At 40.2% G+C, this 15,998-nt stretch overlaps 2 protein-coding genes across 2 annotated transcripts in view; both read right to left on the bottom strand.

Annotated features, from left to right (window-relative positions):
* Window positions 1-864, bottom strand: part of fmnl1b (formin-like 1b) — a 34,257-nt gene extending 33,393 nt beyond the window's left edge. The window contains exon 1 of the mRNA XM_070851610.1: window positions 706-864. Within this exon, the coding sequence (XP_070707711.1) occupies window positions 706-864 (159 nt within the window). The remainder of the gene's footprint in view (window positions 1-705) is intronic.
* A 5,658-nt stretch (window positions 865-6,522) lies between these two features.
* On the bottom strand, window positions 6,523-7,656 carry ccr10 (chemokine (C-C motif) receptor 10). Its single transcript, XM_070852174.1, has one exon. The coding sequence runs from the start codon at window positions 7,654-7,656 to the stop codon at window positions 6,523-6,525; it is 1,134 nt and encodes a 377-aa protein (XP_070708275.1).
* Window positions 7,657-15,998: the final 8,342 nt, after the last annotated feature.

The following is a 15,998-nucleotide window of genomic DNA, read 5'->3' as shown; positions in this document are numbered from 1 at the left end:
AACCACGATGCCAAGATGGCAACACCTGAAAACCAAAACTCAAGACTTCAAAACGACGCTCCACAAACCAACAGGTGGCGTCACGGTGACTACGTCCACTTCTTATATGAGTCTATGGGTTCAGATCATCTCTGTGTTCTACCACACCAAACTGGGAGAACCGGGAGAACCATTTCTCTATGGAGCTGCCTTTGAGCGCGGTGGTCATCGTCATGTCGAAGCAGGAAAAGGTCAAACCCAAACCAAACCATCATTGTGTGACAAAGGGCGTGGTACACATCATCAGAGATGTCCACATACTTTTGGCCATATAATGTGGATCATTTAACCTTAAATCTAATGAAATACGAGTTATTCTTTAAATAAAAAGGTATTTCTATGCTCAGTTTGAAGCTGCGATAATGAAAAAGTAGTTTAGTTGCACCTTTTCTGAAGTTGTAAACAGATCTGACCCCCCCATCAGTGTTCCTCCAGCAGACCATGCAGTGAGCCTAATGCTGCAGTAAGCTCCAGCATAAAGGACCTCTTATGTATCTTTCCACGGTGGCATTGTGTACCTGGCACTGTGATAAGCTTGTCCTGAGGACGTGCACATTTCCAACATATTCCAGATTCTTTGTTTCTTTCTGCTGTTTGCCTTGTGCTCTTTTCTTCTGTGTGAAAGTTGACAAGCGCCCCGACCTGCTGCACAGAGTCTGAACTCACCAGCACGGCGCTGAAGCGCTGCTCCAGCTCTTCCTCAGGTGGCATCGGGAGCTTCAGCCCCGCGTTTCTTTTCTGGGATCCCGTGGAGCCTGGAGCGGCCGACGGCGTCTTGCCCTCCTTCCCCTGGGGTACCTCCATGCTTCCCGCTGCATTTCCCATGATTGTATATCCAACAGATCCAAGAAATAAACAGAGGGGGAAAAAACATAAAACTGCTCCCGAAAAATCTAAAAGTAAAAAAGTGCTAAAAGGTCAATTATTAAAAAAAGTGTTTTGTCTCTAGTTATTAAAAGTTAAGCTTGAGGCTCTGAGAGGCTCTGACCTGTGACCTTTTGTTATTTCCATGACCCCAGTCTGTGAATTCATGCTGAAGTAGCACTTAATACTCGACCATATCCTCAAACGAGGAGAAAGCAGCAGTGGGATGAAATCCAGCCCTGCCTCTGAATGAGATCCCGATGCATTATGAAACCCTAGAAAGAGGGAAGGGGATATCCTGAGAGTGACAGACAGAGTGACAGCTGAACGAGTGAAAGAGAAAAGGGGAGGAGATAGAGTTCAGAGCCTGAAGCTCTGCGCGCAGGACGAGGCTGCAACAGGAAGATAAATTAAGATTAACAAGGAGACGTATCACTTCTGTGTTTCCGTCTGCACAGGTGGGGAGAAAAACTCTGGAGGAAACTACTCCAAAAGCTGCAGCGCTGCCAGGTAATGAGACTTTTCTGGGCTTGCAGGTGGTCCGTGGAAGCCCTCCATCTGCCGCCGGATGCTGGGAGTCTCCGGGCCTCTGATCTCCACATCCAGAGGGGAAAAAAAAGAGGAGAAAGGCAAAGATTCAGCAGGCAGCCACTGTGTATCCGAAACAGGGGCAGCAGGCAGCAGAGGCATTAGATCTAGCAGCAGAGAGCACACACAGCCCTGAGCTCTCTGGGTCCTAGTGCCGCCAGGTACAACACGACACTACAGACGCTCAGAGGCTAATTCAGGCGTTTAAAAGCCGAAGTCTGGTGGTTTTCTGTTGTTTCCTTGTTGTAAACAAATCCCATTAAACCTCAAAACCAATGATGAATGTATCTGACTAACAAGTATTGTGTGACATGTTCCTTCATTACCCTGAACACACACACACACACACACACACACACCCTGCAGTTTATTTCTATTTTTCACTAGAGCACCAAATGTGTATTAATCTGTTTAAAATAGTACTGAACAAATGCACCATTTCCTCTTGTCTGAGTCATTTCTGTTAAAAACTGCAGTGCACTTTAGGAAATGAATGTGCCTTTTTTCTTACATCTTTTTATCTGAGCAGAAAGTCAACAGGTCAAAAGCTTTTCACACCGTCCGCTCGTGTTTTGAACATAAATCATACGAACAAAGAGCCTCTTTTTAAAATGAACCTTCAGATTTGTGAGGCGTTTCTTTTTCACGTTCTGCAGAGAGTTTGGAGCTGAGAGCCACAGGCAAGGTAGGAAAATGAAGAGATATTAACAGGTTGATGTTGGACTAGGATTTGTAGACAATCAGGAAAATATAGAATAATACCAGACAAAGACATTCCCATGGTTGTCTCTTTTGTCCCTGTAAAGATCTGGATTATAACATTAACATACTTTGTTTTTGACGCTTTGACGCTCAGAAACACCTCTGAAGACAGTGTAATCCAGTGCAACACCCTCTCTGCTACGAACCCAGTAAGAAACACAAGACTGAATCTACTCATTTTCCACCAACGTCACTAAAAACTGAACATTTTGAGCTTTGCAAAGACATTGATTCGGGCAGGGCTAGGTGTACCTAATAAAGTGACCGTGTAGCCGTTTGGATATTGGGGATCATTTGAGAATTACATTGCCCGTCTCCAGAGTTAAAGACGTGTACTGCTCCGTCCTCAGACTCAGCAGAGTCAGTGTGTCTGGATCACAGTTGTTTTTATTTCTTCATCACAATCGTTGTTGTAATCATCCTTCTTTGACTCAGCACAGAGAGTTCAGGAGTTCTGTAAATAGCTGGAGCTGAAGTGTAAAGCAGAAGTAGGCCCACAGGGCGTTTTTTGCCTTTCAAACAAACAGGTTATAAACAGCCAGACGTTGGCAGCTGACAGAACCAGATCCCTCCGAGATCAAAGCCTCATTCATACCAACGTGTTGCATCATCACAAACTCTCATAATAACCCGGCAAACCGCGGTCGTAACCCGGCTGCTGCAGAGGATCGTGCTCTTAATCAGAATCATAAGTTGCGTAGCAGCGATGACATAACTTTTTACACGGAGAAGGACTCCGTCTGCAGAACGAGCGGAGGAGCATTACTGGAAGGTGGAAGCAGCCGTTAATTAGTAATGAGTGTCACACTGATACCTGCATGTCTGGCCACACCTGGTCAGCAGCACACAGGACATAATGAAGTGTAACACAGCTCACCTGGTTTACACTGAGGAAGTAACTCACTTTATTGATGCAGCACAGTATATATATATATACACATGCAGACATACAGCACAAAACCAAAGGAAGTAAACAAAGGCTGCTCTAAACAGAGGAGTCTTAAGCTGCTTTTTGACCACAATTTGTAAATCCAAAAGAACAACAGAGTCCCAAAGCTTTGAAGCAACAACCTCAAAAGTCTGGTCTCCTTAAGTTTTGAACCTCGACCGAGGAACAAGCAGCAGACCCCGATCAGGTGCCCTGTGGGACCTCATGGTGACATTTAGGGCTGCAGTAGATCTGATACAGGCCGGTGTCCAACCATGCAAATCTCCATAGGTGATTACAGGAGTTTTAAATTCCTGAAATAATGGGGAAGAGCAGGGAGGAGCAGTTAGAATCTGTGTCACATGAAATACCTTTTGGAGAACCTGGTCAAGAGCCTGGCTGACGAAATTCTGGACCATTTGTTGATCCAGAAGTTTCCATCTCCGCTTGAGACGCAAAGGGCTGGAGCTAGAATTCAGATAAATGTGAATGGGAGTTCTGTATTGTGAGTTTTCTGACAGATAATGAGACATTTGTTGCAGAGGTGTATCCAATCTGAAAGGTCATAGAGCGACTTTGTACAAAACTACAGAGAAATATAACGGAGATATAATGAAATATCCAAATAGTAAGAACAGCAAGTTCTTTATGAAGCTAAAATCTACCACGACATTATCAATAAAGTAATGTGGTGCTACAGAGAGGTCATCATTTTTTGAAAACAAAATGAAAAAGTGTTCACTGCCACTAATATAGTGACTCACACACCAACGCATTATCTGTCAAAATAATCACGATATTCTTTTCTATTTTTTTTGCACATTACCACAAGACAATTTACGAAGTCATCAAGAAAACGATCAACACATCCACACACTGGTCTGCAGTGCCCTACATTTACTATTTAAGCTTTCAATCCCAAAAATAAAAGCCAACTGTATTACTGTGGCCCATCATAAAAGCCTCTGGCAAAAGATCTTCACGTGTAAACCATCACTGCAAAAAAATAAAAAGGTCGATAAAGAGCTGAACCAATTATCCGATTAATCAACAATCTCAGAGGAAACAAGCGACTTGAGGACGTCACACCAGACTCCAGGATCCACATCCCAATTAGACCTTCTGATTAAAAATAAAGGTTAAATAAATAGAAAAGAAGAGTACGCCTAGATGTGGACTGTGGAATATTTAGAGATAAATATAAGATTAAAGTTGTAGATGTTTGCTGTGGGAGCAGACTCGTGCACGCTGCCTCTGCATCTGACTGACATCTAGTGGACAAAACACCACGTTACAGAAAGCTTTGGGCTTCTGTTAAAACACACACTCGCACACTCACACACACTTTACAATCATCCACGTTTGTGAATGCTACACCGTGCAACACATTTATAACGTGTGCGCATGTTTTTGTTTAGTTAGGAGAACAAATTTTGGTCTTCACGATTCAGGAATGTCCCCACAATGATGATGATTTTGCCTGGTCTTCACAACTTAGCTTAAAGGTTAAGGTTAGACTGAGCTTAAACATTTATTTGTAATGGTTAAAGTGGGGGTAAGGGACGAGGGGATGCATTACATAAAGGAGTGTATCACGCTATAGAAGAATGTGTGTGTGCACAAGAGTTGTAAAATAATTTAAACGCAGAAGACAAACTAAAAGATTTGTGTGTGTCATGTGTTACTAATATTAGTGGTGTGTGGTGGCTTAAGTCAAGTCTAATTCATTTATGAACACATGTACAACATCCTACAGTGACCAAAGCACCGAATAAAATCACCAATAAGAGAAACACCGACATAAACATCAACACACGCAGCTCATAGGCACAAAAAAAAGTTACTGAACTCTTTAAGTCATTTAATGCATCAAAGTTTAATGGTATAAATGAGTGATAACTGTACATGAGCAGGTAATATTTAACAGTGAACTATTAAACAAAGACAAATTCACCTTATAATAACAATAATATCTTTAGATGCTAATTTGTGATAAAGAAGACAATACAAAACTTGTCATAAATTACGTACCATCACAATCTTTTCAGTTTCAGGTGCGAAAAAAAAAGTGTGAACATAGTTTTGCTTCTTCATCAGATTCCAGGTTTGGGTAGAAATAAGATGAGATCAGGGTTAAGACGCAGCAAACTGACGAGGGGCTCTGCTCTGACAGTAAACACACAGTAAATATATGTGTACATAATAACCTGGACATAAGGACACAAGACAAGTGCAGAAAACTACTTCTCTAGGAGCGCGTGAAATTCTGTTTGGTCACACTTTGCTTGAAATGAGCCGCCTCCTGAGCATCAGACATCACCAGCAGCAGCAGCAGCAGCAGCAGCGTGAACGCCTTTAACAGGACTGCACATGAACATACAGGACCGCTGGTGTCATGGGTGCAAATGAGGTTGTGGTTTGGGTTACGAAAAAAAAAAAAAAATGACGTTGATCATCTGCTTCTTGTCACTTGATGGAAAACAACTGCGGAGTGAACAAACAAAGTGGGACCACATGCCGTCTCTGTGTGACCTCTTTGGCCTCAGCGCCAACATGACTAATGGTGACTGGAGGAAAAGGAATCGGACCTCAAGACTTTTTTAAGTAACAGATGAAATGTGTCAGCAGCTGCCACCGTTAAAGAACTCATGACTTACAGTTTGATCACGAGTCATAATGAGAACAAGACTGAGCCACAATAACAAGACGCAGTGACCACATACTTGTTCAACACTGAGTTAAGACCAAATTTTCACTTTTTAGCATAAAAAGAAAACACTATAGAAATGTACAATGGAGTCACAGCTCTCCGTCTTTGAGTATAACTCAAAAGTTTGTCTGAAACATCATTAAATGGAGCAATAATCCCACTTAAAGGCGGAAATCTAAAAGCAAGAGCTACAAAGGAAGTCATTTGAAGTCATTTAGCCTTTAAAATAAATGCATATTTAAAGGGTCCTGGATTAATTAATGAATAATAGAAACATACCATAAATATTTCACATATTTACATTTAGAAACTGACCACCCATCATGTTTTTATTTCATATTTTGTCTTTATTAAAAGAGTTTTGAGTTCCGTCTTTATAATGTATGCAAAGTGTCTGAGAACTGAGAAAAGTCTGATGTATTATTATCTCTGTTAACCAAGCAGGGAGGCCTATCCAACTACATACCATGGGTAAGGTTATAGTATAGATACTGCTATTGACCCAGGACTGAGGATTACATGCATATGTTTGCATCCCTTTACTTTTTCTTCCCTCTTTCATGGACATCATATATCCTGTAGGGACATATGTACATAAACAATGCAAAGTGGACCATAATCACGTGAAATATTATTTGCTTCCAGGAAACAGAAATTTGGTGGGAGGCGCCATCTCGTTGCTGGAGTAACTGCGTTCGGGCGATGTTGGCGAGCAAACCGAGAGCCCCGTGACAGCAGATGAAGACTGCGGCACCAGCTGGAGCCCACGCATGCAGCGTGAATTGTGGAAGAGCTTGGCCACGTCTTTACGGAAGCGGACGCCCACCAGCGCGTACAGGATAGGGTTGAGGCAGCAGCGGGTGTACGCCAAAGTGCAGGTGACGTACTCCAGCAGAAGACTACAGAACTGCCCTGCCATTTTACGTGACAGCACCACAGTGTACGGCAGCTGGAATACCAGAAAGACCAGCACCAGAGCCATCATCAGCTTCAAGGTTCGCTGCCGGTGCCACTGCTTCCCCCTTCGATTTGCGTGTCCCTCCAACAGCACCTGAGCAATCAACGAGTAGCATATGACCATAACCAAGAGCGACAGGCAGAAGACTCCAATGATGGCTACGTTTGTGGCCATTTTGACTTTTCCGTTCTTAATCATGCCGCAGTATGCGTAAGTATCTGTCCATGACACCCCAGAGTAGAGGATTTCAGGCAGGCTGAGGAGCACCGCGACAACCCACACACCTACAGCAGCTACTTTCCCGCCGGTTAATATCCGACTGCGCAGCCTGAGCATCGTTTGGGCTCGTGCCACCACCAAGTAGCGGTCAACGCTGATGCAGGCCAGCAGAAGAAGGCCGCTATACGTGTTGATGGCGTAGCACGCACGTGTGGCCTTGCAGAGGGAACTGGGGATCCAACCCAGGTTAGTGTCGACGGCCTGTAATGGGAGCGTGAGCAGCAGGAGGAGGTCGGCCAGCGCCAGGTGGAAGAGGAAGACGTCGGTCATGGAGCGAAGCTGGACGCGGCGGTAGAGAACAAAGGTGATGATCACCAGGCAGTTTCCCCCGACGCCCAGAAGGAAGATCAGGCAGAAAACACAAGTCTGGAACATTTTAATGGTGAGCTCCTGGTCACCGGCGTCACACCAGTCAGAGTACAGGTCGTCATCCCCGGAGTATGAGTCGTTACTACTCATATTCAGGTGCGAGTTGTTCAAATAGCTCTCAAAATCTCCGATATAGTCGTCATTGATGCCGATATCCATTGCTGGTGGAGAAAAAAAGAATCAAGACTAGTGAGTAATTTATGAAATGTTAAAATCAGAGTGTCAACCGGTTATTCTCTAATAACTTGTGGTATCTGAACTGTCACTTCAGGCCACTTTAAGCTATCGAATTTAATCTTTTAAGGCTTTCTGGTACATTTAAAAAGAGGAAACAACAGACTACATGCCATCTGGTGTAACCCAAATACACAGCTGAAGTGCATTATTACTGCATTATTAAAACTCATTTACAACTTAGTTAATACCACCCTGGTCGGCATTACAAAAACCTTCTGTATCAAGTCTGTAATGAATAGTATGAGTCATTCAGCAAACTGTCATAGTGAAACTACCTTGCGTGAAGACTAGTGATTGTTCAAGAACATCTGATCAGCCCGGGGTGATTTTGAGCAGAATAGTGTACTTCACATCACGATATAAGGGAAAGACTAACTCCTCCACAATCAGGTAGAAAGTCACAGACCTACAGCCATGCTGCTCAGTCTGAGTAAGCAGCTGTGATATTTTAGTCATCTCACACAGCGTTGCGTGACACTGGCACCAGGTCGTTGGCACAGGGGAAACCGTGGGTAGCTTGAAGGTGTACAGATCAGTCAGTGTCGCGTGCCAACAGCCTTTATAAGCAGTTTCCACAATCACTACTTTATCTGTCACTGTGCGACTGTCAGTGATAAGGCCACCTGTGCTCTGTTGTTAGACTATATCCTTTTTGTCTCATTTCTTTCTTTGATTATGGAGTCAGACTTTTGAAGAGTTCCCCTACAAAAAGGTAAGAGGAACAACAGCACACTGTGTACACAGGCTTGAGAACAGAGCAGCGCTGGGTGTCTGACAGGTCTTTATTTATCTGATTCTTTCTTTAGGAGACAAACCGAACTCACTCTCAAAGCTGTGAACCTTACATTTTGGACATTGGTGTTCATGACAAGCACTCAAGCGTGAGAATGTGAACGCGTGAATGTGATTTAGTGCGATTGTAATTTTCATAATGAACAGAGCAATAATTTAATTTGCAGTTAGACTCGACCAGAACTCATATTTCCCAGGATGTGTTGAATAAAGTTATGCTGTGTGACTTTTTTACAATTCATTTTCAAGTTGAAAAGCGCATTAAAAACTTAAACTTATATTTTTTTAATGGAATATTTGTTAGTATCTTGCTCAGACAGCTGTAAAAAAAAAAAAAAGAGAGAAATATCTCATTGCAGAGAGTTTTGGGATGTTTTTTTTTTGTCCGACAAGCTGCAACCCAAACTTCATGCGCACAAGTGATTACTAAGAGGCAATATTTTTACAGTTCAAAGCGAAAATAAAAACAGCTTTGCTGACTCGTAACCATTTTAGTGGGCGGATTTTTTGTCTGTGTCGCAGCTGCAGTTTGTCTACATTTAATATGACAACACTCAAATTTTGCATTTGATACAGTAAATCATAAAAACCTCTTGTATGCGTAGAAGATAATGGTTCGGATCTTACTGTAAATGAAAAGGAGTGCAACTAGGATCCGTTCTTGCCCCACTATTATTTACAATATATATAAATTACAGCATTACTCCCATGTATTTTAATGTACATGATTATTACTATATGCGTACAGGTTGTGTGGCACTCATCTTGTTCCTACTCAAGTTCTGACTCATCAGTATCTTCACACGTCCTTTGATGCTTTCCAGATATCTCTTATATAGCGTGCGTCCTCCCAGCCGAGAGACAAAATATATGGTATTCTGCACATTTAGCCCCATCTCTGGCTATCCTAACAGTCAAATTCTGATTAATAAAAAGAAAAATCTTCATTTGCAAATGAGCGATAAAATTACATGAAATAATTTCAATGTTTTACATACACATACAGTATATAATCTGCCGCTCACCGTCATGCTGTCCCCAATGCACCGCTCGGCCATGATAAATAAAATAATAAAAGTAAGACGTTAAGAACTTACTCTGGTGATCCATTAAGTTTATTCTTTATTTAAACTGTTGCATATGACCACATCTTCACCAGTGGAGGATTTTTCCTTAATTATTTGGAAAGTAGACCGTTTGACATATTTTCATGACACCGTAAAAGCTGTAAGACACCGACTAGACAGTTTGTCTTTTAGTTAAGATCTTCCTTTAACTTCTAGATAAGTCTCTCTTCCACAGCTCTGAGCGTAGACAGATCGTTTTATTCTTAGTGCCATCTGTATGTTAGTTGTCTGACTTTGTATTTGGTTATCTGAGATCAGGCTAAATAATATTGTTGTTATCAGCCTAAACTACTGCAAATCACATCACAATATCAGGAAATAGTAACTCCTTTACAATCAGGTTGAAAGCGAGATTATCTCTGCAATGGTTACACCTATGCTGCTGCAGAGATCGAATAGGCAGCAGTTATATACAGTCATTATTTTCACTGCCGTATGAGACACTGGTGTCGGGCTGTTGTCATGTGGGAACCCATAAACAGCGACATGCCAGTAAAGTAATTCTCATTTCTCCTTTCAGTACAGCAGCTGGTATAAATAGTGTTTTTTTTCTTTCTTTGTTGGAGACTAAAATACAGTAAATCATCATTTTTAGTAGCATTCAAACGGCAAATGTACATTTTATAAGTTACCGTTGTTACTTGACAGTATAATTGGGAAAAATAGATTAATTTGACATTTTAACCATTTTTGAGGATTTGTTGCTGCAGTGGTGGCAGCTGAGAGGTTTTTTTTGTATAAACACAACACTAATCATATGAATATGACTCATACATGGACTCTGACTTGTGATGAGCTACAACCACACTGCAACTGCAAAAGTTTCCTGGATTGTTCTGTAGTGACAAAGAACTATTAATCTCACTATGTACTGTCAGTGAAGGATCACATAAAAATCAATTGAATAGGTGCAAATGAAAAAAAAAAACCATATATATAGAAATATTTCTAAATAAAATCGCATTTATTTAAACATTTCTATACTTAATTACAGTATATTCTATCATACTATATTTGTCTGCCAAACTAGAAACACTAATCAATCAATCAGTAATTATTTTTAAATCTCATTTTTAACCTTACCAGTGCTGTTTGAGGTGTTAAACATGTCCCAAGTTGTCCTCCTGAGGCTGTGGTAGAGACCTATGAAGCTAGGACTCTTAAAAACAAGCCTGCGGGCTGAACCTTTAACCACCCCCCCCCCACGCCACCAACGAAACCAGCTCAGTCTTTTGCTGACCTTGCCATACCCCTGTATTGGTTGTTTGTATCACCAGGAGTGACTGCAGGAAATTTTGCTGATGCCTTTGTGGCTCTGTCCCATCTGAGAATGACTTTTTTTTTTTAAATCAGTCTTTTACATCTAGTCAAGAAAAGTTTTGGCTACATCCTGATCTGCAAAATATTGTGACCAGTCAACAGATTATTCTCTTTTATTTATTTTTTTTTATAATTCTATTCTTAAAGTGCAAATGTTTTTTTAAAAATCACATTTTTAATTTTAATTATGACAAATCCAAAATAAATCCTAAAGAGAGGAGACAAAATTCACTGAAATGCACAGAACATTCTCACGGCTTTAAACTGTAGGTTCAACTGTTGGACAAAGGTGCCAAACAACACCTGGGTGTGACCGTGACTGTGACCGTGACCTTTTCATGACTTCTTTTGGTGTAATTTTGTGTCTAAACATTTTAAGCTGAAGATGCACTATTGCAGTAATGCAGCCAGTTATTTTATTGATTATTAAATTTGTTGGTTAATGTTTCTCTGGTAACCTTACTAGCTTATTCTTTATTTGCACTGTTGCATATGGCCACGTAACAGTAGGGGATTTTTTTTTTAAATCTCGGTGGGAGCTGTATTGGCTAATGAACCAAATGAAACTGTGGTAAACAGCATCCTGTGGCTTAAGAACAGGGGCAGCAGTATCAGCATGACAGAGCTCTCATAATCCAGTGGAAATAGTACAGTCAATTTTAGTTTTTCTGTCAACCTCTGTTCCTGTATACAAAATTCTTCTTCAACAAAAGGACTCCCTCTCTAAACTTAGTTTCCCAGAGTCCTTAAGTTCTCACAGGTGCTAAATGCATTTATGTACCCAGCTTTATAACCACATGACCCTACAACCCCAGGACACAGAACCAGATAACCTCCACTAAACTTCCTCTCTCCTGCTCTTTCCGCCTGCTCATCTGGAGGAGATCTCTCCTGCCAGAGGTCTCTCACATTCCTGAGGGCCTCTGCCTCAGTGTGGCCTGTACCAGACCAGGCCACCTTTTTCATGGCAGCAGCACGAAGCCCTGCCTAAACCAAGCTTATCAGTGCCAGCAGGTATGACCCAAGAGTCTGCCAGCTGATCATCAGAGCGACAGGAGCACACCAGCAAGTTAACACAGATAACAGTTAACAAGGGACGACGGAGCGACCGGATTCCTCCAGCCTGCAACCAGGACAGCAAGGACAAAGAACCACAACCTTTCCTCCAGCCTGACAAATGGCTCAGGTGGGCTTGAGGGAAGAGCCTCACCGGTTTGTACATTATTATGAGAGTCAAGTAGGAGAAAATTTACCTATGGCGTGCCAGTCATATACGGTCGTGGAATAGGGTCTATATCAGGGTTATTCAACTAAAATTCAAAAAAGGTCCAGTCAGAGAAAATTTATTAAAGCAAAAGGTCCGGAACATCATAATGTCTAACTTGGGTTAGTGTGATATATGTTGACGTAGCCTAGTAGTTGTATCGACGTCTGCACATGATCAATAACTGACTGTCAAATCAAATAAATTCAGTATGATTCAAAAACATTTTGACAATATTTATTAATACTGTAGATAGGTATAATGTTCTTGTCTCATTAAGTAAATGGCTGCATTTAGAAATAAGAGAAAATAAATAAAATAGTTTTTGAATGACTGTGCATCTTAAAATAAAGTTCATAACTTGAAATAAATAAAGTTTAGCAGCAGTTTTTCCCTTTTTCTTTAACCGACTGAACAGTCTCAACCAACTTTACAATATACAAATCTCAAATCCACGTAGCGTCATGTGGGATGGCTGAACTCAAACGCAATTGGTCTGTGCGTTTCCTGATCTGCTCAACCAATGCTGCAAACACTAGAAAAGCTGCGCCGGTTAAAATAGAAATGTCTCGTCAAATTTAAAATCCCCTTATAAATTATTGATAATAGGTCCGGGTCCGTATAGGATGGCACCTGGGTCCGGACCCGGACCGTGGTCCGCCAGTTCGTGACCTATGGTCTATATTCTCAAAATTGTTTCATTTTGTAAGCCCTCTGGTGAAGAAAGGTTTTGCTAAACCTCATCTTAAACCGGCCGCCAGCAGCATTGCTTCAGACATATCCGTGGGCCACTGGTACTGTATACTTTTTCCCATAAAAATAAGCATTAGATAATAATAATACAGAATAGCATCATCTGCATAAAAATTTACACTGCATAAAATGTGGACACTACGATTGCAACATAAAATATTAAACACATACTGTAATACTGTAAATAGCAGAGGGCCTGATATGACACCTTTCAATCAATCAATCAATCAATCTTTATTCATATAGTGCCAATTCATAACAGCGTTATCTCAAGACGCTTTTACATAAAGAGCATGGTGACATTTTATCTGCCTCCGAAGGAGGTAATGAGTCTTTGCATGTGCGATTGGTGAAAGTGTGCATTTTAATTTGCTGATTCAAAGTGCCTGATTAACCACACTGCACTGATTCTGATATTTTGATCGCTGCAGATGTTACCGGTGATGCGCATCAAACCACAATGTTTGCTAGACATTGGGCACCAGACCATGAGATAAATGTATAACCGGTTCGTGTGTTGTTTTGGCTCATGAGAACTGTCTAACATGTTGACAAACCTTGATCTAGTGTGGTTTTCTCAACCTGCAATTTCTACCTTGCTTGCTTGTTTGTGAATCTGGTTCTTGTTAGCTGATGTGAAACTGGTGACCTACTATTCAACTTGCGAACACAACGCTCAGATTGAAAACTGATTGGCTACGTGGCATGATGTGGGGGCATGATGCGATGGTTCACCTCCTGCTCACGTCGAGCTTTTCTTATTTTGAGTATTTTGTTTTTGAAAACCAAACACATTTGATTTTGCAAATAATTCTTTCCTTAAACTCCAGAAAAACAACTAGTAATTAATTACACATTTTTTGTTTTTTTTAACCTTTGACATGTTGTAAAGCATTTGAGTTGTATATAACTATATATGATTTATATTCAATTAATAATTTTGATTATAACAAGCCATCAGTGCTGTAGTTGTAGATGCAAGTCATTAATAATTAAAGGGTTCTTGCATTATGCAGTTGTCAATGTTAAAGTTGTCTTTTTTAACCCATATGCCCTCCTCTGGCATTTTTGTACATTTTTCTCACCTTTTTTTTGATTTGGTGATAATTTTGGCTGTCTTACAACTTGTGGCATGAACTTTTCTTAATAGTAAATTGTCTTTTACTCTTACATGTCTTTTATACTCTCTTGATGCATTTTGCACTCTTTGGACACCTTCATGGCCAAAAATGTACACATACCTAAAGCTGCTAATAAATCAACATACATCAATATTTTTTCTGCTTTTTTTTTTTCATAAATTGCTTTAACAAAACTTGCTCAAAACTACCAAACAATCAATAATTTCCAGGATTTTAACCCTTTAAATGCCAGTTTAATTATTTGTATTATTATTTATTACAAAAAACAGAAAAAAATGTATTATTTTCTGTATAATAAATAGTAGGGAGATGGGGAGATATACCATATCAAGAATCAACGATATGGCATCCTCTTTTTGACTTTTTCCTCACTCTTGACATGATCCAGCTGATTTTGCAAATGACAAACCTACAAGAGAGGCGTTCAGTGTCAGGATGGAGGGATGTGGATGCCCAAGAGATTTGAGTGTACATGGGACTGCTCATCCTGGCAGGTGCGTCACAGAGTCTACTTTCAATTCTGCTTTAATTGTCTTTGTTGGATAGGATGTGGAAATCATACAAAAATCTTTTGGGATTTCCCAAAATAAAATTAAAGAGGAAATTAAGCCAATATAGATTTCCATTTAAGCCCACGTTGTTTATTTTGGGTATATTCACAGAGAATTTTGACCAAAATCAAAAATATCTAAAAGAAGTTCAACTTCCAATCGTAAAAAAAAATGAGAATCACACCCACATTAACAACCTCCAACATTAAAACAACAAAAGAGGACAGAGGGGGTGAAAAAGGTGTAGTACATGGAGTAAATATCTGCTAATCTTTCTCACAAACACAGATTTTATTGGCAAAATGGAGTCCTACGAAAACCTACTTCTAAAGACTTGAAAATAATAAATGCACTTCAAATTATCTATATACTTATTTCATAGATAGGATTTTGTTAATTTGCATTCTAATTCATTCTTGTTTTGTTTTATGCCTCAATTTTAAAAAGGTTTTATTTCTAATTGTTCAATTTGTTTTATTTAATGCTATGTTTTTATTATTATTATTATTATTGTCTGTTATTGCCCATGTTACTGTTACTGTGTGTTAAAAAAAAAAAATCAAATTATTCTTTATGCAGAAAAAAAAGTCACAGTCTATGTTCTCTGTTAGGAAGGAAATTGTCAGCGATTTCAGCTACTTACAGTCTGAGTGAAACAAACGAAGCTGTGAAAGTGTGAAGGTGGTGGTTTGGGGGGGGGCAGCAGGGGTTTGGAGAGAGATGGTGAGAAAATAAAATGAGTTTTACATCAAGTGGAGTGGGCGGCAACACAACGTGGAGCAAAATGAAAAACACAAATGACCAGCTGCTCTCTTTAACCACTGGAGGGCAAATTGAAACCAGCTTTGCTGTTTTTACAGTTTTACAGCAGCAGCACAACAAACACCGACGGCACCACCATCATTGTTGTAAACCAGAGCTAGTCTTTATTAATAAGAATAAGAATAAGACCGACTTTATTTATCCCGGAGGAAATTGTTGAATTAATGTTAATAATGTGGATTTATAATCTAAATGAGTGGTGGAGTGGTTTATTCAGAACGTTTGTGGGCTGAGCTTTTACGTAAACACACAGTGATCCTGAGGCACCTGAGTTCTTTGAGTTTGGAGAAGTGAGAATGAAAACATCTTATATTTTTAGGAAGTGATAAACTGACACATGAAATTTCTGTCACTGAAGCCGATACAATAGGTTTCAGTGCAGAGGCCAAAATCTTTTTTATAAATACAAACATGCATGAAATATAAATATAAATGTTGGACCTTAATATTACAGTATGGTGCTGTGATTATATGCAATTTATATTCTAGATTT

The sequence above is a fragment of the Pempheris klunzingeri genome, chromosome 20 (assembly GCF_042242105.1).
Source record: "Pempheris klunzingeri isolate RE-2024b chromosome 20, fPemKlu1.hap1, whole genome shotgun sequence".
NCBI lineage: Eukaryota > Metazoa > Chordata > Actinopteri > Acropomatiformes > Pempheridae > Pempheris > Pempheris klunzingeri.
The sequence above is the reverse complement of the archived record's forward strand: the minus strand, read 5'-3'. Positions and strand labels throughout refer to the sequence as shown.